Source organism: Colius striatus, chromosome 5 (genome assembly GCF_028858725.1).
Source record: "Colius striatus isolate bColStr4 chromosome 5, bColStr4.1.hap1, whole genome shotgun sequence".
NCBI lineage: Eukaryota > Metazoa > Chordata > Aves > Coliiformes > Coliidae > Colius > Colius striatus.
In genome coordinates, this window is record NC_084763.1 from 21,212,302 (window position 1) to 21,238,745 (window position 26,444).

General features: G+C 37.1%; 1 protein-coding gene across 4 annotated transcripts in view; it reads left to right on the forward strand.

Annotated features, from left to right (window-relative positions):
* TBC1D5 (TBC1 domain family member 5) overlaps window positions 1–26,444 on the forward strand; it is a 327,211-nt gene that overhangs the window by 183,835 nt on the left and 116,932 nt on the right. For 3 of the 4 annotated variants that reach the window (XM_061996640.1, XM_061996639.1, XM_061996641.1), the window contains 5 exons: window positions 5,309–5,411; window positions 11,739–11,827; window positions 13,309–13,359; window positions 13,448–13,517; window positions 19,181–19,353. In XM_061996640.1, coding sequence (XP_061852624.1) covers window positions 5,309–5,411; window positions 11,739–11,827; window positions 13,309–13,359; window positions 13,448–13,517; window positions 19,181–19,353 — 486 coding nt within the window. The remainder of the gene's footprint in view (window positions 1–5,308; window positions 5,412–11,738; window positions 11,828–13,308; window positions 13,360–13,447; window positions 13,518–19,180; window positions 19,354–26,444) is intronic. The other variant, XM_061996642.1, reaches the window with a different exon arrangement.

The following is a 26,444-nucleotide window of genomic DNA, read 5'->3' on the forward strand; positions in this document are numbered from 1 at the left end:
CCTGTACCTAACTAAGCTGTGGTCACCTAGTGTCAGGTGAGAATATCCAAGCAATAATGTCTTAAATATAATTTTTTGCTTGTTGCACGATAAAAACTTCCAGAATTTATAAGGGAAGTAGGAAAACATGTGGTGGTTTAGCCCTGGCTGAATGCCAAGTGCCCACCAAGTGATAATGCCACTCCACCTCCTAAACTGGACAGAGGAGAGAGAAATATAATGAGAAGTTTGTGAGTCAAGATAAGGACAGGGAGATTGCTCAGCAATTAGCGTCATGGGCAAAACAGAATCAACTTGGGGGGAAAAGGTTTGATTTATTAATGAAGCATCAGAACAGGGAGATGAGAAATAAAACCAAATTTTAAAACACCTCCTCCCACCCCTCCCTCTTCCCAGGATTCCCCTTCCTTCCCCCCCAGTGGCACTGGGGATGAGGGAGGGGGTTACAGTCAGTTCATTACAGATGGACTTTGCTGCTGCTGCTGCTTCTCAGGGGGAGGCTTCTTCACACTTCCCACTGCTACACTGTGGGGTCCCTCCCACTGGAGACCATCCCTCATGAACTTCTCCAGCATGGGTCCTTCCCATGGGCTACAATTCCTCACAAACCACTCCAGCATGGGGCCTCCCCACAGGGGCAGCTCCTTACACCGTGTCCCAATGTGGGTCACCCACCGGGAGAACAGTCCTTCAGGTACCGACTGCTCCAGCCTGAGTCCCTCACGGCACCACAAGTCCTGACAGCAAACCTGGTCTGGCATGGACTCCTCTCTCCCCACAAGGTCCTGCCAGGAACTTGCTCCAGGTTGAGCTTCCCACGGAGTCACAGCCTTCTTCAGGCATCCACCCACTCTGGCGTGGGGTCCTCCACGGGCTGGAAGTGGACCTCTGCTTCCCGGTGGCCTCCATGGACTGCAGGGGCACAGCTGCCTCACCGTGGTCCTCACTCACAGGTCACAGGGGAGTCTTTCTTCCAGGGCCTAAGCACCCTCCTCCCCCTCCTTCTCCATTGACCTTGCTGTCTGTGGAAACGTTTTCACATTCTCACTCCCTGTTTAACAACTACGCAGCAACTTCTTCCCCTCCTCGAATACATTATTCACAGAGGCGTTACCTCCAGCACAAATTGGCCAGGCCTTGGTCAGCTACAGGTCCATCTTAGAACTGACTGGCCCTAACCCTATCAGGTACAGGGGAAGCTTCTGGTAGATCTTTGTTTAAAGAAGCCACCTCTGTAGCCCTCCCCACCCCTACCAAAAACCTGGCCCAGGCAAAACCACTTTGTTATTTTAGTCCTAACTCACTAGTAATGAAGATTTCTATTTAATCGTCTAACCTATTTTTTATGATAGTTGAGAGGTTTGTAATGAATTTTCCTTCAGCTGTCTAGAAACGTGTACTTTTCAGCTGGAACCAAACATCATCTCTTTCTATCTCAAGTGAGAAGCTTCTAAAAATGAGGGCGGGAAGGAGGGCAAGGGAGGTTCACTATGATGTGAGTAAGTCTATCTTTAGATGTAGATACCAGTTCCAACCAAGTTATGACTATAATACTGCTCTCTACAAAGAAAGGAAGGTGTATACCAACTAGCACCATAGTAACTCGTAACAGACTTAAGAATGCAATTATTGCTGTCAATGAGAAGAGGTACCAAGGAACAATGCTGATTTATTTTGTGATGATTAAGAAGGTAAGTGATAAAAAATATTTGGAAAAAATGTTCTGCAGAAATGGAAACCAGCAGATTGGTAGACACAAGAGTAACTAGCTACCAGTCAAATGAAAACACCGATCTATGTGCTGTCATCAGATTGTACATCTAGGATAGTTAATGGCTAGAATTGGTTACCCTCTTTCTCCCTCCAGTGTTTTGAGAAAACAAAATGCACAGGGGGCATTCCCAGTAGACTAATCAAGTGGATATCTTTTTTAGTAGTGATTTTATACATTGCCATGCCTACTTTCTGCTTCATGAGTAGCAATCACAGTTTAGGACAATGGCAGCTTCGTGAAGATGAGCAGTGATAGGTGCTGCTGTTTCGAACTCTCCATCTCCCAGCTAACAACCAACCAAACAAAAAAAGCAACGCATCAATAGAAACAGTGGTGGAGAAGGCATTAGACAGCTACATCCTTCCTAAGCATACAGAAATACAGAAGAGATGAGAAGAAACAAGATATGAACACGGGATGGTTTCTGTGCAAGAGGAGCAGTACTGGAAGATAAAACCTTTATATAGATACCTTTATATACCAGTTTATTACTTTTCAAGAAAAAGTGAGCAACGACAGGGAGAGATTATTATTATTCTTTACTCAACCTTTGCAATTGCAAGAGCATCTTCCATTCTTTCTGGTTTAGTAGCTTTCCCAATTTGAGCTGAGTGACAGGGCTGGAGAATGGAAAGAATGGAAAGAATGGTATCTGTTCATGAAAGAAAAGATGGTCACTCCATGCCTGTGGTTAAAAGCCTTATTTAAGTCTACTACAAAATTTGTTTCATAATGTATTTGGGCATCCTTTATTTGGTTGCCAGTATAAGTTTCTTCTGTGTCAAAGTCTGTCTGCCTTTGTGTGTGGCCCCCAAAATAGGCTAAAGGAATATTTTTTAAATTGACAGCTAACTGTCAATTGTGCTGGTCTTCAGTTTCAGAAAGCAGGGACTTGAATATGCCATTGCTTAATTGTAGCAGTTGTGGTAAAAAGTCTAGCAAAATCCCCGTGTCCTTATGCACTCTTTCTCAGAAATGTAATTAAATGTAATATTGTAGTGTTCATTAAAAATATTCTTACCTTGCCTGATTTGAGGATACTATATTTCTAAAACGGTGCTTTAATCATAAAATTACATTCTCCATAAAAATCCATCCTGAACTGATAGTTCCCTCATGATCTCTTGTATTTACATTTACTGTAATTAATACTTCAGCCAGCTTATTCCTGAGTTCATTATTATCCTTTCTGTCACAATCTCTGGTATTACTAGATCCTCACAGATATCTCTGTGTATGTATGAGTTTTCTTTGTTAGTCTTCTCTTCGTAAACTTCATAGGACAGGCTTGAAGAACAGTCCTTCAGAAATAATCTCTTCAAACCCCTAAATTATTTCAATTGCCATCTGTTGTAATGCACTTTTGGTCTCATCTGTGTCCTTCCTTTACAGTTAATATGATTAGTACAAGTGCATAGAAGTTTCCAAATGTCGGTCTACCAACAACCAGGTGCCAGGAAAACATTACACCCCTGATCCCAGTGCTTTTCTCAGGACTTCAGTATTGCTGCATTCAGGCCAACAGTGTCTTTTCTGCCTTGGTTCTCGATTCAAGTCCTTCATCCAAGGATTTCAAAGCACCTTTCTAGCCTTAATAATTATATTTCTGTGTGTAGCTGTCATCACATCTGTGAGATGACCACAGAAACTACTGACACTAATGGTTTTGCCTTAAGTAATTTATTACACTTCCTTATATTGTTTCTCTAAGTCAGGTTTTACAACAGCCTTAATATAAGTGGTCTAAAGTTTAGCATTGTAACTTAGACTTGGGAAACAGGAAAAACAGAGTTTGTTTGAACAAAACTTAACTGCAGTCCATGTGATTTCATTTTAAAACTGACAGTACTATAGCCTTTATTTCAGCAACCTGCCAAAGGCCTACCGGTCTTCAATATTTTTCTGTTTTTCTTTGTACAAATCTACCTTATCCTGTCTTTTTATTTTTTTAATATTATACATTTCCAGATGTTTTACTTGTATTTGTTGTTGCTTCATATAGCTGGATGAGGTTTGGGGTGCTTGCTTTATGAAAAAAAGTTTGCCATCTAGTTAATTCTTCAGTAAGCATGAAAACACTTTTGGTTTTGCACTTATTCATTAAAGTATGTCCTGCATAACCACTTTATTCCTTACCTCCAATAATCAAGGAGCAGGATGCACAGGTGAGAGTTGCTTCAGAATAGTTACAGACTGTAAATATTTACATTTGCCTGGATTATATGCAGGTAACAGGATTTTCCAAAAAGCTTTTTTCCATTATTCTCACACTAAGTCCACTTCATTCCATTTCACTTCAAAGATATTTGCCCTGCCAGAGTATAATATAATTTTATTACTGTAAGGTTTACTTGAGACAGCTACCGAAGTCAGTGAAATGCCTAATTACATTCCATAACAATATATGCCAGTAACATATATTGGAGCTTAGGATACAAGTTTTCATGTCAATTAAGAGATATTTTAATAATCTTGTCATTAAAATGCTAATCATTTTTCAAATGTTCATGAAATATTGAACCTTTGTCAGCTTGTTCTGACATGTTCTCTTTCTTCCATTTAATTCCATTTTAGAACTGGAAATTCTACAAGCTTCCTTAACATATTGTAACTCTTTCACTCTTCCTTTGCCCAACTTTTATCTTGAGAAAAATCAAGAGCAAGGCTGAGCACTAGTCATTAAACTGCAGGGCAGATTAATGATCCAGTTACAGTTGTCAGCCTAACACAAATTTTAAAAATGGGAGCACGTCATATAAAGTATGGGTTTTATCTATGAAGATTTGATCTTTGGTGCTTGTTTTTCTAGTACCTGAATCAAATGAATCAATAGATAACTGTTAGCAACAGTTTTAGTTTTAAGCGACTTGGTTTTTTGAAAGGAGAAGTGTCTGCTTGGATTTTTTAATCATACTTCTTTTTTAAGTGTTCCTAGCATGTTGTGGATTCCTTGGTGAAGGACTGACAGTCATTGGAGCACAGTCTTGAGTTAAGTGACTGCTGGGATGCTGTGCCACCTGGGGCTAAAGCAGTCTCTGAGCTGCTAGATTTGGCAGTAAGAGTCTGTGTGCAGGAAGGAGAGGGTAGATCTTTGCTTCAGTCATTGCTTCTCATTCTCCTTTCATTCTGCTTCAACTCACCTTGTTTTTATGACATGAAGGGGCAAAGAATCTGATTCTTGAGTCAGGAACATACTCATATGGTACATATTTTTATTAGTTTCCCCAAGTCATTCATTTTCAGTGGATCGTCTATTTGTAAAAAGTTGACAATTAAAACCATGGGCCATTGTATTTCATTCTTGCAGATCTCTGGTTTTCATGATATTAAAAGAGATTACTTATTTAACTATATCTGATGATAACATATCTATGTAGTGGATTGATTTGTATGAAAGGACATGCTTCAGAATTTCGATTGCAAAACAAATGTAACATCTTTAGAAGTATTCTCACTAAAACTGTTTCTAGAAGACCAGTAACTGAGATTCTGTGCACTATGTTGTTTACTTTTGCTGTTTTGCTTCATTTCCAGCTTTCCCGAAATGCAGTATTTCCAGCAAGAGAATGTGAGGAAGATTCTTACAGATGTTCTGTTCTGCTACGCCAGAGAAAATGAGCAGTTGCTTTATAAACAGGTAATGAAAGTACTGTACAGGTGGCATTCATTGACTCAACATTTTCTATATGGTTTGACAATAATGTAGTTCTGTTGTATCTGAAGTTGTATCATAATGCTAAACTAATCAAAGAGCTGCTTGTCAGCTGGATAGTGAGAAAAATAAGCTCGTTGAATAGCATATGCTTTTTCCTCATAACACAGTACCTCAAATCGTTTTCTTTAAGGTTGCTAAGTCATCTAACTTCAAATTTCTTTCTAAACAACATCTTTTTCTTTTGTGTTGGTTAAGAAAAACAAACAAATCCAAATCAGAAAAGATTTCTCTGCTTAGGTAAAGAAAGGAAGATTTTTAAGAGACATTGTATGCTTTCAGACATGGTCTGAGACTGCTGTGTTCTCAAGCAAGAAAATTAGTGGTATTTCATGAAAAAAGGACATGTGAGCTGAAGGAACACTTATTTCTGAAGGACTGTTGAGGTGGTTTAGCCCTGGCTGGGTGCCAGGTGCCCACCAAGTCATAATATTTCTCCCCATCCTAAACTGGACAGGAGAGAGAGAGAGCAATATAACAAGAGGTTTGTGAGTTGAGATAAGGACAGGGAGATTGCTCAGCAATTAGTGTCACAGGCAAAACCAGACACAACCTGGGGGGAAAAGGGTTTGATTTATTGATGAACCATCAGAACAGGGAGATGAGAGATAAAACTGAATCTTAAAACACCTGGCCCCCACCTCTCCCTCTTCCCAGGACTCTCCTTCCTTCCCCCCCGTGGCAGAGGGGATGGGGGCTGTGGTCAGTTCATTACAGACGGACTTTGCTGCTGCTGCTTCTCAGAGGGAGGCCTCATCACACTTCCCACTACAGTGTGGGGTCCCTCCCATGGGAGACAGTCCCTCACAAGCTTCAATATGAGTCCTTCCCTGCTGGGTTCATGAACTGCAGGGGCACAGCTGCCTCACCATAGTCTTCACCACAGGTCACAGGGGAATCTTTCTTTCAAGGCCTAAGCATCCTCCTCCCCCTCCTTCTCCACTGACCTTGGTGTCTGCAGAGATGTTTTCATATTCTTTTTCCCTGTTGCTGCTGCAGTTCAGCAACTGCGCAGCATCTTCTTCTCAAATATGTTATTCACAGAGGCGTTACCTCAGTCACTAACTGGCCAGGCCTGGGTCAGCTGCGGGTCCATCTTAGAATTGGCTGACATTAGCCCTGTCAGCTACAGGGGAAGCAGATCTTTGGCAGATCTTTGTTTAAAGAAGCCCCCACCCCTCCCCCCATTACAAAAAACCTAGTCTCAGCTAAACCACTACAACTGTTTTAGAGATTATATAAAAATTTAAAATTCGGCTATAAAAAATGAGATCTCTATCAGCTGGTTATTTTTTGTGTTTGACAGACTGTGAGCAAGGAATAGTCTTGCATGAAACAAGAAAAATGAGCTTTGTGAACTGTATTTTGAAAGGCACTAAGGCATTGCTAAAGAAAACACTTCAGTATTATTCAGCTTCTCATTTCTAGTGAATATGGGCCACTGTACTGGTGGAAAAATGGAAGAATGCATCCCAGCTATCATTTATTGAACAAGAAGTATTATTTTACTCTTTGATATGACTTAAAAGGACTTAATTACCCTCTGTTCATATTTAAAATCCTCTTGATTCCTTACCAAGAAGTAATACCTTTCTATGTAAGGATGCAATATTTAGCCAGATCAAATTTGAAAAAAAAAAAAGCCATGAGTTTCATCACAAGCTGTTAAAGCTATTATTTTCTACTAGGTGACACCCCGTTTAACATAGACCATATTGTTAATAGTTATGGGATTTTATTGAATTAATGAGACTGTTATCATGTAGTAGAATGTCTTGCTGAGTTAATTGAAACTGCAGAGATTATATAAATGGTATTAATGAACTTTGACTGCCTGATGCCTCAGCTTTAATAAAGACTGCTTGGTGAGCTAAATGAACATAGGCAGATAAAAGAACAGGTTCAATTTTGCGAGCCTACAGGCTGTTGACAAAGAAAACTTCTTTACCTCTGTTTTCAACTGGGGTGTATCGTTAGTGCAGTAATTCCAGGAAAGGCTGCCACAGGACTAAGGGAAGAGGTGAAGTGCATAATATGAAATAAATTTGGGTCATGAAAACCTGTTGATTTAATCCCTCAGAAATGTGTTCAGTATGTCACCCAAGTCTCATGTGCTGTACCAAGTCCACAAATTTGCAGATCACTGTGGTTCTCCTCTCTTGTTGTGAACATACATCACTTTCATTAGGACCTTTTCTTTTTTCTCACTCCATTTTAAATGGATGGTTTCGTTTGATTGTTTTAAATTAATGGTCCTCTTAGCTTATTAGTAATAATCCAGCTTTTTTTGTCTCCCCATGTCCTTCTCTTTTCAGAAAACATTTCTTTCACATCTGTCAGTACCTTTCTCTGAATTACCTGAAATAGAGTTGGTGTTGGCAACAGGATATGACTTTTTCCCTTTAAACCAATACCCGTGTTGCAGTCAGTCTTCCTACGTTACTGTTTTTATTGGTTTTCACCATTAACCCAAGCCCCACTTCCCATAATAATTTCTACTGCATCAAAGCCTAGCATATTTTTGTGAAAATAGTGGTTACAATTAATTCACCAGTAACAGATCACCTCCAAGCTGCTGTCTCTACAGCAACCTAAATACAAAGCTCAAATTAAGGAGTTTGTCATCATATTCATTATCCATCATGGGACCGGTCCTGTTGTGCTCTATAAGAATTCCTGTTTCATTTATATGAACACATACAAGAGCTAATGTGCTATTAGAATTATAACACTTGGCAAATAAATGAAAACTCATACTTCTGACTGTCAGCATCTGTATAGAGCCCAATGATTCTCTTTCAAAATCTTTGGAATTATAGTTCCTTGACAATTTGCATACTTTAAAAGTAAATAAAGTGTATCTGAGTTTATAACATTTTATTGAAACTATCAAATAGCATCATCATATTGTCTTACAAGAAACAATCAATAATGTTTGTTTAAAATGCATATATGCATGGAAGCTGTCTTTGTGGTAGGATTCGTGCTTTTTGTCCAGTGTAAAGTAGCACTTTATGAAAAGGATTTCTGTCCCTAGTCGAGTGGAGTAGGATATCATGAAGCTGTATTACAGATTTTAAAGAAAGAATCCTCGCTGGGAGTGTTGAATTTTTAAATAGCAGCTGCAAATATAAAATCTAAAGAGAATAGTATATTGTACTTAAGAATATGTAAAAATTACTCTTACCATTCTTCTGTAAGACTAGTGACAAAATTCTAGTCCTAGTTAGACTGAAAAGAAATGGTGACAATTAAGCTAAATCACTAGGCTAACTATTGTTCATTCATGATTTGATTGTCCTTAGAGAAGTCAATATAATTTTGAAATGCATTGATTCACTTTTCATTGTAGAAATGCTGTTTTTCTGTTTGTCTTTGTAAACCATAGGCTGTATTATGAAATCAATATTTTGTTGTAGCTGAGAAGTGTCGTAAAATTATCTGAGCTCTGTCAACTTATTTATTAACACTAAAGAGTTTCAGTAAACTGCAGCATTGAAAAAAATATGTGTATGCATATTACACTGGTGGCTTTTCTTGCCAAGCTAAAAATCTCTAAACATTTGAAGTACTCTTGTAACTGAAAGATCAGAGGTGTCTTTTTGAAATCCTGATATTTCATCATCTGTTTGTTTTGTTTTTGTTGTATATGGGCAGCCACATTATGATCCTACTTTATTATAAAGTTGATATATTATTATGTTGGAAGAATGTATGATGTGCTTTTATCTTTTATAACTAATTCTTATTTTATGTTCTCTTTCTTTTTCTTCAGCTTCTATGTTTACAGTTTAGGTGGTAGTTTTATTAGTCAATTCTTGGCATTTCCATGTCTCTTATTTCATGTCAGTATATCAGGGCGAATAAAAGACTAGACACGAAGCTGTTAATTAACCAGGGGCAGTGAGCATACATATGAAAGTACAACCCAGGTTATCCACAGTTTATTTAAATATTTTTGCCACTCACATTTATTGTCTAATCCTGGATCTCATCTCTTTCTCTATTCCTTTCTTTCTTGGTACAACTGTAAGACTAAAGTTGCAATTTGTAATCTGAGCCACATTGTTGTGTTTGGGAAATTTACATCAGCTCCTGAAATCAAGTGGCCACGTTAGGAAAAAAAAAAAATTAAACCTAACTGAATTTCTGTTTATCCTTCATCTTTCAAAGTAGTCCCTAAAGGTTCTGAAATAGGAAGAGAAAGAAAAATTCTAAACGTCACTAGTTTTACTATCTTTAGTTTTTCCCAGTTGACTGGTTTCCATTGCTGCAACCCTACAGTTGAGGCTCATCTCAGTCCTGAAGAAATTAAATTTCCTAGGATTTCAGTTGATAGCACACAGAAAAATTTCTAAACCTCTTTTCTTTTTTTTCTTCAAGACAACTAGTTATTGGAATTTCCAGTTTTCTACAAACAGATGAGATTCACAAACACGCATATGAGCACACTCAAAATAGATAATGATCTAAAGACTTCCACATCTACCTCACTTCTCAGTTTGGACCTCTTAAGGAAAATATGCATTATTTCTAATAAAAGTTAAAGGTTTTTAGTAGTTAATGGATCTGTTTGATACATATGAATGTGAGTAACTACCTCAGTGATATTGAATACTCCTCAAATGCTTCATTGAGTATCAACTGAAAAACCAGCAAAGCATCAGGAACTGTACAATTGTGTAACTTTTTCATTGCTCACATCTAAAAGGGCTGTATAAGTAATTGGAGAGGCTTCCTGACTTGGAACTACAAGCATAAAAGCAGAACAGCTTCTGTCTGAGAACCTATCCTCCAACTTCCAGCAGCAGCCTGAAATACCTATGAGCTTGATGCTATAAGCCCCAGTTCTCTTTCTGCTGACAGAGTAGACAAGATTGTCTTCCTGATACCCCTGTCTACCCAGAGCACTCACCTGGAGTTGGGACTGAGGCTCCCCTGATGAAGCAGTTGCATGTTTGAGTTGGAGTACTGCTGGCAGCATAATCAAACACTATAGCAAGAGGTAACCTTGGCACTAGGCTGGGGTTGGTGTATTTGGGATGAGGTCAGAAGTTTCCTCCCCTTGGAGCAATCCCTGTGTCCAGGGGCAGCCAGATTGGTCTCAGCCTTTCATCCCACATGTCTTCACTCATCAAATGACTCCCTTCGTTTCTTTTATATGGCTGGCCTGTAGGTCGCATAGTTCCTACCTCCCACCATAGTGGGAGCCCAACTCTCTGACATAAACAAATGCCCCTAAATTTTTCTTTCCCTTGATGTAATCTGAGGGAAGAGTCTGAATATCTGCTGAAAGTGAGGTTTCGTTCTGCAGGCTATAGTTTTACTGCCAGTGCGTTGCTGCTTGCCAACTGGATTTCTTGTTTCCTGAAGCAGTTGCTTCCACTCCTGAAAACAAATTGACAAGCACCAGGTGAATCAAGGCAAATCAAGACTCCTTTTTTGTTCCTGATGAGCTCTGGGTTCAAGCACTGATGGCTGTCCTGGGTGGCCCAGCCATACTTCTGATGTTGGCCAAAGCCCTCAACTATTTGCCAATTTTTTACATTCTCATTTTTTGCATGTTTCTTTATTTTTTCATATGTTAATATAGATGGCATATATATGTAAAATCTGTAACGGAACAGTGCCAGGTCTCCTATGCATTGTGTTATAATGAGTTTATCTTTAATACTGACATAAAAACTTGTAAAAAAAAAAAAAAGAAAGAAAAAATCTAATTTTATTTGGCATGACCATGGGAATCTCAGAATTGAATAGGAATGGAAGTTTCATTTTCTAATTTCCCAAATAGCTGCGCTTGTCTCCTAAAGACTACAGTTAAGCTTTTATCTATGGTTTTGGAACATTAAGAAATAAAAAACAATTCAAAATTTTGTAATTTTTCCCTATTGCAGATCTTTGTACTGTGGATCATGATTGTAATTATCATAAATAAAATTCATATTTATGAACATAGATCTTGGAGTAAACTGCCAGGTGCAGGGTTGCCTGCCACTGCCAATTTGTTGTCTGTTGTGTTAGAAGAAGGGAGAATAACTTGTTTCTGTATATTATAGAAGAATGAACACTTGGATCTAATCAGAATATAAGATAAAAGCCATTGATTATGAAACTGTTCTGTTAAGAATGTAAATGAACATGATTTTTGTTAGTCTGCACCTAATACTGTTTGGCTGCCTGATGCTATGCATTAGGAATGGTTATATGACTGGAAAATCTTACTATGCTTTTGCTTCTTTTTATGTTTAGGGTATGCATGAACTTCTAGCTCCCATTGTCTTTATCCTTCATTGTGACCACCAAGCTTTTTCACATGCCAGTGAAGCTGCACAGCCAAGGCAAGCAATGTGTTTTAATTGTGTAGGAAGTCTGCTTTCTTAAAAAAATAAGTTGACTGGACTGGAACTTACGTGTTGCTTAATTCTTTGTTTATAATTGATAAATAGATATCAGAAATTGTTGCACCTTTGTGTACGGGAACATCCTCATTTCATCTTCCCTACTACAGCTTCTGAAAGGGGAGACTAAAAGTGTAGACACTGGCACCTTCACAGATATTAGCTGGCAGAAAAAGAGGATACAAGAAACCTAAGGAAAATCTTAACTGAAAAGCTTACATACTTACCTACCATTTAATCTCATTGCCAGAAATGATCCTGGTTTTATCATTGCAGAAAGGAGGCAGAATAGAGAATAGCCATGGAACAGACGTGTTACCAGTTGTCTTACCTCATATCTTAAAAGACAAAAGAAAGCAATGTAGACAAATTGTTGTGATGAATATTTCTTTCACTACCTGCAATGTTGTAGCTGCAATATCTGAATGTCCTTTGACGTGGTAGTAAGTGTAGCTATTGATTCTCCATTTGACTCAAAACATGTATATGCATGTAATCATACACGTATGTGTAAAATATTACATCACATGATTGTCTGTCAACCAAATTAAGATGCTTCTTCCTTGTCCTATATGTAAAGCTTTTTTAAATTTAAATTTTATTTTCTAATTAAAAACAAACAAACAAACAACTAATTGCCATGTGTAACTTGTGATATTTAGGCCATATCTTTTCATTTTTCTTTTTTGCATTCTCTTTTGGAGTGCATCAGTGAAAAAAAACAATTTAATTTTGTGTACTGTATAGTATAACCTCTGTTAGCACCTCTTAATGTCATTGTCTAAAGGCAGTTAAGATGAAGGATGGATATTATCTACAAGTGTGTTTTTATTCAATGTCTGTCCTTAGATATCCTGAAATTACCTAGAAGATGCTCTTCAATGCTAAGTAACTTAAAATAACCATGTGTTATGCACAGCATTCTGTTCCATCACCACTGAAAAAGTAGAGCTAAGCAGCAAAGTAGATGGAAAAGAGGTGCTGTCACTGATTAATTGCTGTTAAAGTACAATAAAAATACAGACTATTAAAACAAAATAAATTAATGTTTTGGTACTGCATATTTGACCAGTAACCATATTTTTTTTTTGTTTGGGACAAACAGTGATAGATTGTGCAGCAATCAATTATTCTAGATCAAGCATATTCAAATAATACATTGTGACATTCAGTAATTTGTTATTTGGAATAATTAGATGGTTACTTCATTGTAGTGCAGACAAGGCAGCTAATTTGTTTTTGATCTTTGCAAAAAGAAAAGACTTCATTTGTTCAATGGAGTTGCTCTTTTTAATTAAAAAGGCTAGTTTTCTCATTTGCACTTTATATGAAAGTTGGCTTATAAATACATAATAGTACATGCAGAATGCTGACCAAAAATAAACATTCACATTTGGATTGTTCACTGTTGCCTTTTTCAGCGAGGAAATGAAAGTTCTTTTGAATCCTGAATATCTGGAACATGATGCCTAGTAAGTTTTAACAACTTCCTTAACATTTAATTTGCTCTTTTTTGTAATATGTTATTTAACACCAAGTTTCTGGATTTTTCCTCTTCAGTGCAATGTTCACACATCTTATGAAAACTGCAGAACATTGGTTTTCGACTTTTGAACATGATAGTCACAAGGTAAATATTGCTCTAAGATGTATTTATTGTCTTTTTAAGCAAATGTTGTTTTTAATATGACCAAAGTATTTTGAAGCTAATAAGGCATCTTCTTTTAAACAACTTGGTTAAATCAGGCTCAAGTTTACATTCTTTAGAGGCTCTTCCGAATTTGGTCATAAGCACTTGTGAAAAGTCCTCCAGCTGAGCATTCCTATAGGTTGAAATATGGTAATCTTGATAATCAAAAGCTAAATGTGCAGACAGGAATTCTCCTGTATATGAGTGATGTTCTTGCGTAGCATTTGAAAGAATGCATGTCATAGGCACACCTGTGTGCCCCAAACCTGTGTAAATGTCATGTAAAATAAATGCATATAGGCAACGTTTATTGTATTGTGATTTTAATTGTTTTCGCAGAATCACAGAATCTTAAGGGTTGGAAGGGACCTCAAAAGATCATCTAGTCTAACCACCCTGCCAGAGCAGGGCCATCTAGAGTAGGGCACACATGAACTCATCCAGGTGGGTTTTGAATGTCTCCAGAGGAGACTCCACAACCCATCTGGGCAGTCTATTCCAGTACTTCATCACTGTCACAGTGACGAAGTTTTTCCTTATGTTTCTTTGGAACCTCTTATATTCCAGCTTATACCCATTGCCCTTTGACCTATCATTGAATATCATTGAGAAGAGCCTGGCTCCATCCTCCTGACACCCGCCCTTCACATGTCTGTAAACATTAATGAGATCACCCCTCAGTGTCCTCCAGGCTAAAGAGCCCCAGCTCCCTCAGCTCCACTCCCTTTATCATCTTTGTGGCCCTGTGCTGAACTCTCTCCAGCAACTCCCTGTGCTTCAGAGGGACCCAGAACTGGACACAATATTACTATATAAACAATTTGCTTTGAAACCAAAATTTGAAACGTAGACTGTCCATTAAAGGTCAGGGGCATCTTTCTCTGACTCCGTCACTATATTTCCTTACTTTTTTTTTCTTCTTGGACTCAGGATAGTCAAAACAGAGGGATTGTCTTTGCACTCAAGTCTCTTGTATAGCTGTACAGACAACATTGTATTTAGTATCTTGGGTTTTTTCATAGAAAAGCTTTTTCTACATTCTGAGTTAAGATCTTTAGAACTCTTCTTTGCTGGGACCTCCTAGGGACCATTCATAACCATTTTTCATGTGTGGCACGAGGGACAATTCCCCCAGTCAATTGCTCAGGATTTCCTTTGAATACCTTTTTCCTGTTTCTTTCTCTGTTTACATTTTTCTCTGTTTTCAATTCTGAAACACGATTTGTGTAATGGAGTGGTTGTGGGAGGCTCATAGCTGTATTACAAGTATTGCCCAGACATTCAGTGTATCGTATCCTATAAGAATTATCCTCCAAACATAGTTCCACTTTGATTCACTGCAGTGTTTTTCTCATAGGCCATGGAGTGAGTATCTGGAGTTAATTAAAAATTAATATTAATTTGACTGGGTTGAGATGTCTACATGTGTGGACCAAAACCTTTATTTGCAAACTGGAAGTCTGAGGAGGGAGATTGTCTGTCCATTGAAGAAAAAGATGTTCATCTAGCTTTTGTTTTCTTTAAATGTATCTGGGTATGTATTTTATTGGACATGGAGCATTAGTATCTTGACCTAAGCCATCTACAGTTACAAATTCCTATTTGGATTTTGTTTTTTTATATAATTCTTAATAACTAAGTATAAAGCATATGAGATACAAATTTTATGAACTTATTACATAGTCACTTTTATTCCAACAACAAAGCTGTGAGACATTTATCTAAGTGTAGCTTTTCAGTGTATTCAAATTTATTTGTTCCAACTTCTGTGAGAGAGGCGACAAAGTCTGAGGCTGAGTTTTATTCTGGGAAATAACTAGGTCTGCTTACAGATTTGCAGTGCTCGGGTACAAGGTGAAAGTTTACATTGCCCTTTCTAGTCCCTTCGTGGCATAAAAAATTAACAATGCAAAGCGCATGGATTAATATCCAGTTGTTTGTTCTTGTTCTTTGCAAACATGTATAATCTTTAATAATCCTTTCTTGTATCTGTGCCTTTTACAGTCATGACTTTGAGGGTTAGCTACATAATAAAGTCTGAATCTTCACAAAGGAAGCAATGAAAGCATGTGCTCTGAGAGACATGTTACATTTTATAGCCTCTAACAGTTGGTTCCATTACTCCCAATTGCCATTAGAGGAGCTTATCCAGCAACTCCATTCCCTGGTGGTTAATGAGAGAAATCTGTCCATGGTTTATACTTGTACTACGTCCTGGCCTCTCTTTACTGCTATAGCATTTGTTTCCTAAATTAGTATCGACTGCCAGCCATTACAGTTCAAGATGTGGTAGGTAGTGTTTTGTGGCAAGATTTGGTGATTCTATTTCTAATAATCTAAATTTTTCATCTGCATTTCACTGATACCCACATTTAAACCATTTTTAGAGGTGAATGTGATGCTCTCCTGCAAACAGTATAGCACATCTCTGAGCCAACTCTCTTTTTGTCTTTTTCTTGTGAACCTGATCCCTTTGGGACTGATTGTTTGTATCTCGTGTTAGCAGTAGATTGCTAAACCTATACAGTCATTTTTTTTTTCCAACATTTAAAAGCCTACTAAAATGAATATTTTGCCTCACATGGTAATATAGTGGCTACAGGCAGGAGCATGGTAGCATGGTGTCCTCTTGGCTTCAGTGACTTAAGCCCAGGCACTGTGAGTCATTTCTAGTTAAAAAATTTGGTGGCTTGGTTTTGTTACTTTATTTGAGCATCTTTCTGATTGAGCTGTTTTTTTCACACCAGTTAATGTGATTTTTTTTTTTTTTTTAATCAATTTTAACTAAGTGTATTGTCATTTTCTCAATCAAATTGTATGAGAGGAGACAACAGACATATCACGTGCACTTTGGTCATCCATTAAGCTTTTGGTGGAGTGCACCAAATCAGGAGGCACGTACAGTCAAAGCATTGATTATTGATTGCAGCTGCTGTCCCCGTAGATTCTGTTGTGCTTTGAAGATTTCTGTTAATGGGGTTAATTTCTGAGATGCTGATGAACTACATTTTGATGGATACCCATTTACTTAACTCATGCTTTTAAGAATGGCAAGCCAGTGTATATTATTTGGTGCACTTAGCTGTGTTGATAGTCAGTCTGACAGTCAGCAATGTGTCAGTGCTGCACTATGCCAAGGTGAACAAATGCTGCAAGTGACAATTAGCTCCAGTTCTGGCACTCCTCAGTAAGAAGAAACTTGTATTAGTTTTGATATTTAGAATCTTCTGGCACTTGAGCCAAAGTGTAAGAGTCTGTCTTCTAATTCCATAAAGATGGCTTTGAACCTGCAGACAACCAATGATGTAAAGGCTAATCTTAGTAACTAAATAAACTTCTTGTATTACAAGTTCAAATAAGTAGAAAGCTTCTAATGTTGAGATTTCTACACAAGAGTCTATGCTATATTACAGAAAAGTTTAAAAATAAAGACCTTTTGAATCATTGTAGTTACAAGTGCATGTATTAGTGAAACTGAAGTTAAACTGAAACTAGAAGAAAGTTCATACCCTAGTTGTGTGCCAAATGATGGAACATGCAGAGTCTATCAATATGTAGAGTTACAGGCTTTTATGATTAGTTTCAAAGATAAATTGATGTGTTTATGCAAAAAAAATACTGTAGATTGGCATTTAACATTAAGGCAATGTTATCTATCATACTTTAAGAGATTTTTTTTTCTCTAGAGATTAGAAGAACATTAGTGGATATCCTCGATTGCTATTTTGCATCCTAGCATGTAACCAAGAAAATAATGAAATAGGTCTGAAATAATGATAGAAAATAGACATACAGTGGAGAAGCAAAAAAACAGAGTAAGAAGGCGGCTACTAAATTTGATAATAAAGAAGTTAATGGAATAATTTTAAAAGACAAGAGAAATATCATTTCTCAATGTACCTGCAGCTGTGAAGAACTTCAATATTAAGTGCTTCCTAAGAGGCTGGCTATTTTCTTTTAAATTTCTGTTTGGTAGAACAGAAAATATTTTGAATTAAAGAAAGCCATTTTAGTGAGCATCATTGACAGTCTGAGGGAGCTTTTGTCAAGCAATTTTCTTGGGCATCTTAAATTACTATATCTTGATACCACAGTAGCATGGCAAAATCACGACACTGTAATAGGCACATCAGTCCCTTTGCTGGAATTGCCATAGCAAAGAAGCAATTAAGCAGATTTTAAGATATAATTTATAATTGATCAGATGCTTAAATAGAAACATTTTACCTGAAACCACTGCTCAGCATCTTACAATATTTTTGACAGTACAGAAATGGAATAATAAAGAAAAAGTATTTCAAGCAAATGAAATCAACATAAAAAAATAGGCCTTTTGGTGAAAATTGTTAAATGTTCACTGCTCGCTTGAATGTTAAATCATGTTTAACATGATTGTGAAATATGAGTTCTTCTCTTAAAAGGTTGATAAAGAGAGAATGGTGTTGAAGAGAAATTATAACCATAGGAAACAACTTTGGGGATAGTTAATACAACAAAAAAAGCACACCTTTCTTTGTCATTGAATGTTAAAAATAATGTGCTTTTCACTGTATTGAAACAAATGAATTTGAACAGCTTAAGCAGTAATTAAGTCTTCTGAAAGTATTAACTCTTTGGCCTTGATAATGCTTCTTTATCAATACACCAAGTAAAAGGGGTGAAAATATTTTTTTTTAAGTGAAGCTTTCCGGTTAAAGAGCCATGATGACAGATTGCAAAAAGTCATTGCAAAATCTCTCTTCTTACTCTTCTAATTTTCCCTGTTTTATAACTTTAACATTGTTCCTGATTGCTCGATCCTCCATTTCCCTTTCCCCGATCTTTCTCTTAATAGGTTTGACTTGTTCATCCTCCTTTTGACATGTTTCCTCTTCAGTGTCATTCATTGCTTGCTGTATTTCTTTCTAGCATTCTGTCCCCTTTTCAATAATACTTCAGTCTTGCAATAAGAACAAATTAAAACCAGAATGAGGTTCAAGGATGCTAATATTCCAGTTTTCTTCCCCTGTTTTCACTTGGTGTGCCATGTTCTAGATCATCGTATAGTTTGCCCAACCTTTGGGTTTAATCAACTACCTCTTAACCATCAGGTTCATCTCACTGTTCTGTTTCTTTTTTATTTAAAAAGTGTTCCAAGTTGTATAGATTTTGAGGTACAGCCACCAGGTTTACTGAGCAAAGAAAGCCTGTTCAGAAATAATTGTTCGCAAATAAGTTATTTCCTATTTGGGATGCAATTTATTGTCCTCTGAGGGCATATATTCTCTACCATTTATCTGTTTTACTCTAGGCTGACTTAGACTACTGATATTAATGCTAAAATAAAGCTGTCAACACTTGTCAAAGAATGAAAAGTAAAAATTGACATGTAGAACAATGAGATGAACGTTGGAACCTTCCCCTTGGAAAGGGAATCCCACAATACCTTCCACAGGAATGGAAGCTGAGATTCTTCTTTTCCTGGAAAAGGAACAAGTTATTGGTGGTTTTGTGTTTATTTGGAAGCCAATGATTACAGTAAAATAAATCTCTTGCAGACAATCCCTTTAAAAAGTAAGCCTTCATGAAACATTTTGTTCTTTTCCTGTTTTCTGTGTTTGCAGGAGAAAGATGTGATGATTACACCTATGCCATTTGCAAGGCCACAGGACTTAGGCCCATCTATTGCTATTGTAGCAAAGGTAAACCAAATTCAGGATCATCTGCTGAAGAAACATGATATTGAGCTCTACATGCACCTGAACCGATTGGAAATTGCTCCACAGATTTATGGACTGTAAGTGCTTACAAAACATTTAAGTCCTTCTACTTTTATTTCATTATATTAGGACTTTTTCTCTCCTTAAATTTAGGATTAGAGGAGTGGGGCTGAAAAGAAGTACCTTTTATGTCTTAGAAGTGATTCAATTGGCAGCTTTGCAGTAAATTACACCTCACTGTTTTATTTGAAACAGTGGCATTCCCAGTGCAGATAATCCATTCAGATGCATAGTAGAGAACCTGATGAAACCTCGTGGTGCAGGGATGCAACACTTACTGAACGGAGTACATATTCTACCTATGGTTTTCTTGTAAGAAGAAGTAGGATGGTAGGACAAAAAGACAGGTGGAGAGGGGAAAGTTAATAGCATTGAATTGTTTGTTTGCCAAATTTTATCACCAGTTCGGTATCAGTGAACTTCTTCTACTGCAGTAATGGGGTTTGGATACTAGTCATACAGATGCAATGAGGCACATAAAAAATTAGGACGTGGAGATGGTAAAGGATCTGTATGCGGAGTCAACCCAAGTAGTCCTTTTTCCATTCAACTGACTCAAATCTGTTCAGCTAGTTTGGCATTGAGTGCCTCCTTTCCAGGGGATGCTTACTGGGCCAGGCGTGACTCTGGATGCAGCCTTCTGCCCCTTTGTGGGCCATTGCATCCAAACCAGTTGTGGTTGCTATAATCAGTCTGGATCAATACTTGGGTGAACCATGAGCAATTGTGGATTGACTGTGGCTTTGAGGAAGAATTTTGTCTTCATTTTCTGGAATTCTAGACCATTCCTTAAAGAGCTCGAAAAGAGTTTGCAAAAGAGCTGGAAAAGAGTTGGCAAAAGAGCTGGCAAGCTATATGTGCAGTTGCAGTGACAGAAAAATGACCCTTTTATTTTTTTTTCACTTTTCAAAGTGATTTAAAATAAGGTTGACTTTGCCTTAAATGGAAAAGAAAAAGAAAATATAATAGATAGGTGTGAATTTCTAAACATGACTGTGAATTACATTTAACAACTCAATAGGAAATGTGGAAAGAGAGGGAAGAGTTGATTGTGGAAACATTAGACCATAACTGCAATACTAAAAGTCTAGTTTGATGTTGTAGTAAGATGGAAAAATGCTTAGACAGTGTACCTTCACGTGATGATCTAAGACAAAGTAGTAGTCCCAGATTTAAATATATTAGGAAGAATAAGCCAAGTAACCTCAATGTATTGAAATTATGAAGAGGACGGTAGTCCTATTGCAGTGGTTTTTGCACAGTGTAGAATTGCATATTTTCTTAGTATCTCCAGTAGTCTGGAAGCAAGCATCCTTATTAAATTTCAGGGGTAGAAATGAATAAATAGGCAGTACACATATCAAGGAAAATGAAAAGACAGTGTTTCTTTTTTTGTGAAGGATTATGAAAACACACAGAAAATAAAGTAAGATAAACCTCAAAAATTTGCAAACAGATATTCTGGAGCAAAAATAATTTGTACTGTAGGTATTCACTTCGGTATAAGATTTTGCCTTTCAGTAAGAGAAATAATTGAAAGAAAAAATTAGAGTTTAGCTCAAAACACAACATTATAATAACAGAAGAATGGTGCAGTCTGGTGTGGCATAAATAGAACTGAATCTGAATAAAGAAATTTACAGTTAAGGGAATGAATTATGAGAGAAAGCTTCAGGCTGACTATCAGGAAATCCCTACTAACAGGGAGCTGTTAGACTGTAAAATAATATCTCAAAATTAACAAAGGAAAAACCATCAGAATATTTTAAAGACAAGCTTTGAAAAGCTCTCAGAAATGGATAGTACCATAGAGAATGAATCTGCATTGGCAGAAAAGTAAAGTAGGTTGCCTGTGAGGTCATATCTTTCTCTGATTTCTCATTTAATATCAAGGACAGAAGCAAAAGAAAGGGAAATGAACATGACTGTTTTGTATTATTCTCACCTTTAATGATGTTTGAACTCTTCAGAATAGCAATTTCCAGCAGTGAGCCTGCTGACAGTCTTAGATGCTGGATCTTTTCCTGTATTTAACATTTCTTGAACTAGAAACATCATTTCTTAAACATAATAGGTTATTAATAATTGCTAAACCTAACCCAAGTGTAGAATTCATGCAAGCTTTTTGTTCAAGTTTATTATTTTGCTGAAGTTTGTTGGGTTTGCCAACAACAAATATTCATTTGTCAGCCTTGATATCACTCAAAAAATGTACAAATGATAAAAGGAATACTGGAAACTTCCCTAAAAGATACTATGACCTTCCTAGTGAAAAGTATCAACATGAAAGGTATGTATTTAATCGCAATCTCCCCTTACCTGAACAAGTTGTGCAGTTTACTTATTTAAAAATAGAGCATTTTATACTTTGCATCCTTCTGTAGCCTTCTGGGGCAAAGTAGAAACAATGCTTTTTGTATTTTTGTGCAGTTGGTTTCAACCTTTGATGTTTAGAAGTAATCTTTTATTTTTCCAACACTGGGGAGACTGATTCTGCTATTGTACATTTCCACATTCAGAAGTTGTCTTTTAAAAGAAAATGTGTTTACAAACTTTTTGAAATTATGCTTATTCATTTACATGACCATCTTTAACAGGCATTTCAGTACACATGGTACATCTCATAAATTTTAGTTGCTGTCCAGCAGTGCAAAGGTTGTATGCTGGTTTTGTGGGAAAGTATACTAATTGTAATGTTTATCATATCAGTGTGAGAAATGTTTACTTTTCCTTCATCAGTTAGTTCTCTGCAAGCTGTAGTGCCATTAGCCTCAGCCTGATATGCCAGGCTGCGTGCTGGCAGGTGCTGCCAGTTTAAAAGAAATCTTTTGTCAAGGTCATTTACATTTTGTAAAGCTTTGTCACAAGGATTTCTTTGTCTTCTGGAGAGCATCGGTGAACAGACTTGGCATTACCTGGCTGTGTCATTTCATTGCTGATCAGAAAGAGAACGCTGTTAAGTATAGCAGGTATACTAAGGTACTGGTTGTGCTATACTACTGTACTCCGGTCATTCAAGTTGATCTCATATACAGTAGCAGCTTTAGCACAGGAATTTCTGCAGCTGGAAATTTTGTGAGATCTCACATTCATTCACTTGCAGTCAGTGGCTTCATATCCCTGTGATAATTATTCAGCTGCTATTAATATCAGCCAAAATGAAACCAGCAATACAGAGATAAAGGCTTTGTGCGTTATCATTCTTCAGTCTTCTTCATTTGCCATGTCTCTAGCTTGTTTTTTAGACCGTAAGACAATGTTTTGCAGAATAACATTGTTTCGCACTCTTGGTAGCACTGTGAATTGTGTACAGTCTAACACAACTATAATTATTATCTGATCATATCTAATTTTGTAAAGTAAAGCACCAGAATGGTCTGAAAATAGAATGGAATTGATAACATTAACAGTTCAGTGGCACGCTTCCTGATAATAAACTTTTCTTTAAATAAAAACAAAAAAGATGCAAAGATTGAACAAAAAGATTGGATAGTCTGGAGGATTGACAGATTTAATATTAAGTTTAATTGTAAAATTAGGTGACTTAACAGTGATTAATGTGCTAGATTAAATGATATTCTAGTGTTAATTTCTTTGACCCTTACATCAAATTCATGTTAAACTACAAAATAATTATTGCAAAACTATTCTACAGTTTCTGCTGTGACAAGTTGAGCAGGTTGCACTCTCAGCTTGAGAAAAGACAAGGTTTGAGGAAATTTTTCATATTTCTATATTTTAGGACATTTTCTGTAATTTATAGAAAGTTCTAGCAGGAGACTTCTTTTACATTTCATCGAAAAGATGAATAAATTTTTTAAAGTCCCGTATAATGTCATCGTTACTACTTCATGTATTGAGGATTTCAAAGTGAGTTATATTGTATTAAATGAAATTCTCATAGAACTGCATACAGTAAGTACAGCGAGATCTTGTAAATATATACGATACAGGTTGATAGAAATAATGCATGCAAATAACAAGGCATAAGTAAAAATCTGTATTTAAGAACAAAAATTGACTGTTGGCATAAACTCCCTGGCTTCTGCATCATAACACTGAAGCTATATTATACCGGTAAAGCAAACTCTGTCTAAGCACATATCCAACAGACAATAAAGCGCATGTAGAAGTGAGCGTAAATATTTCATGATAGCTTAATCTCAGTACAAAAAAGGCCTTCTTAGAACATTCAGTGCGGATGACTTTGCCTCCCGCTGTCACTCTGCTTTATGATGATCAATCAGATAGACGTACTGCCTACTGCAGTTCGAGGTGCAGTTTCAGCCCTTTAGGCTGATTCCACAGTTCTACTTCAGGAAGAAGCCTAGCTCATGAAGCAAAGGAGAGAGAAAAAAAAAAGACGAGAGGCATGCAAACTAAGTTACAGGGTAACTAGGCGAGAGTATAGATTTGAAGATGACATTAGAAAGGCAATGTTACAGAAAAGTCAACAGCAGGTGTGCTGCTCCTCTATTACTATTCTTAGTCGCTTTGCTATGAGTGCTGCTGAGGGGCATCCACCTGTTCTAGTTTCTCTCCCTTGCCGTTACGGTACCAGGCACTATCCTTTTCGGTAACCATATTGGTCTCTGGAGGGAGAATTTAAAGGATTTTACCTGCGCAGTGGAGGAAGATAACTCAGATTCATTGTATCCAGAAAAGAAAAAATACTCCACTAGTCATCAGAACAAGAAGTCTTCACGATCTCCAGAAAAAGTAGAACAAAGATCAGTCTTGCTAAGGAGAACTTTGCACATCATCCAGGATGCCTGAGTTTATTTTGGATTCTCACGCTTCACGCAAAAAAATGAGTGAGATAATATATGACATGGTCCAAATCAATTACAATTGCTCTGTAGTTTATAATCCAGTGTCATCATTTAATTGGACAGCAATTACAAAGAAAGCATCTTTGAGCTATTGTGCCTATAGTATGGGAAGCACTAAAATCTGGCCTTGCTATTAAATTAAATGGTTACCTAGCAATAGTAAGACTAAGCAAATACAAAGTCTTTCTGAACAAAGTAGTAATTCTCATTTGAATGTCCAGGACTAAATTAATCCTGAACATTGTAACTGTTGTTGCTGTTGATTGTTTTCTGTTTGACTTAAAGCATTACACATAAAGCAGCTTTTTATGGAATATAAATCCTAACTTATCTGTCAGTAGAGGGCTTGTTAAGGATTTAATGTCAGGTGGGAACAGGCCTTTCTAAGAAAGGTTACTGTCCATTGTTAGTCCCACAAATTAAGAAGAGATGCCATCTACTGTATTTTTAGAGCTGACTCAAACATCTGGAGTTTTTACTACAAATTGTATCTTGCATAGTGAGAAAAATATTGCAACAAGAAACCTGGAAGTTGAAAGTTAGGTGATAGAAGAAAACGCATACAATACATTTTGGTGGAGAGAGGGATTGTCTTGCCTACTGTTGACATACCAGTTGTATTGTGATGGTTTGCTACCTCAACGAACTTGGTCTGTACAAATAATCGTGGACAATTCTTCAAGCGTCAAGGTAGATATCTTACTTTCAGGCAGCTAGCAAACCCTACTTAAATCTCAAAGCTGCTTTTCTTCTGTTTTAAAGTGAGGCTAGTCATCCTTTTGTGTACTTAAACCATAGATATCTGTTGTTCATTGTTGAGTTTCTCCAGAATTTATTTTTAAAATGAATATTTCAGTTTGTGACACTTGTTGTTGTGTATTAGGTTGAAAATTATAGTCTGATGAACTTTCAATTTTATCCTTTTACCCAGCTGTCACAAATGGCATTTTAGTCTTACCTTAGACTTACGATTTTAACATATTCATAATGTAAAAGACCACTCTATAAACAGAATGAAGGATTGGTTGAGGTGTCAAAAGTGTTCATCTGAGTTTTACTCTCCTGCTGCATAATTATGTGCTGAGATGATAATGAGTAGTACTGGATGGCTGTGAGGATGGAATGCAGATTTGTCATTATGTTGCTCCTTCATGCAGGTGATGTGCTTCTCATGTGAAATACAGGGAGTTATCTATAGCTGGGAAAGAAACAAGCAAGAAAGCTTCCATTTTGACTTTTGTCACATACCCTTAAAAAAACCAAACATCTGGTGGCATTAAACATAAGTAGGCTTAGAGACCAATGAATTTGAATAGAATAAATATCTTCTGAAATCTGTGGTTAATTTAGTAGGAATATATGCAGGTGTTTGAAAGGCTGTCTCTGTCTTTTTCTTTGTTTTTTTTTCTCTTTTACTTCTGTAGTCAATAGCTATTGACTACAAAAGCTGAACAACAGATAGAGAAGTTCTGCTCTAGTAGGGAATTTAAGGTGCTATATATCAAGTATTAAAAGAATCACAGAATCTCAGAAGCACAGAATAGTAGGGGCTGGAATTGACCTCTAGAGGTCATCTAGTTCAAGTCCTTGCTAAAGTAGGTTTACCTTGATCAGGTCACAGAGGAACATGTCCATGCAAGTTTTGAAAACCTCCAGAGAGAGACTGCACAACCTCTCTGATCAGCCTGTTCCAGGACATGAGGAAATTTTCCTCATGTTACAGTGGAACGACCTGTGTTCCAGCTTGTGCCTGTTACCCCTTGTCCTGTCAGGCACTACAGAAAAAAAAGACTCACCTCATCCTTTCAATACCTGCCCTTTAGGTATTTTTAAGCACTGATGAGATGTCCTCTCATTCTTCTCCAGGCTAAATAGCCACGAGTCTCCCAGCCTTTCCTTGTAAGAGAGATGCTCCAGTCCCCTAATCATCTTGGTAGCCTTCCACTGGACTTGCCAGAAGTTCCCTGTCTTTACTCTCTTTGTATTTAAATCACATCAGCTTTTCAGGTTAACAAGTACTGTTTAATATAGTGCATTACTTTGTTTCCTTCAATGACACAGAACTTAGACCAGAAAACTCAGGTTGGAAATCAGTGCAGAAAAGTCAATACATAGGTCAAGTAACTGTTGCAGCAGGGAGTTATCTGAGCATAAGCCTAAGAAATGAATCAATGCTAACATGCCCATGATGTCTCTAGGCAAAATACAACACTTCGGACTTAAGCACTTGCTAGCAAACAAAACGTTTCATGTTGAATCCACACCTGTGGGTAATC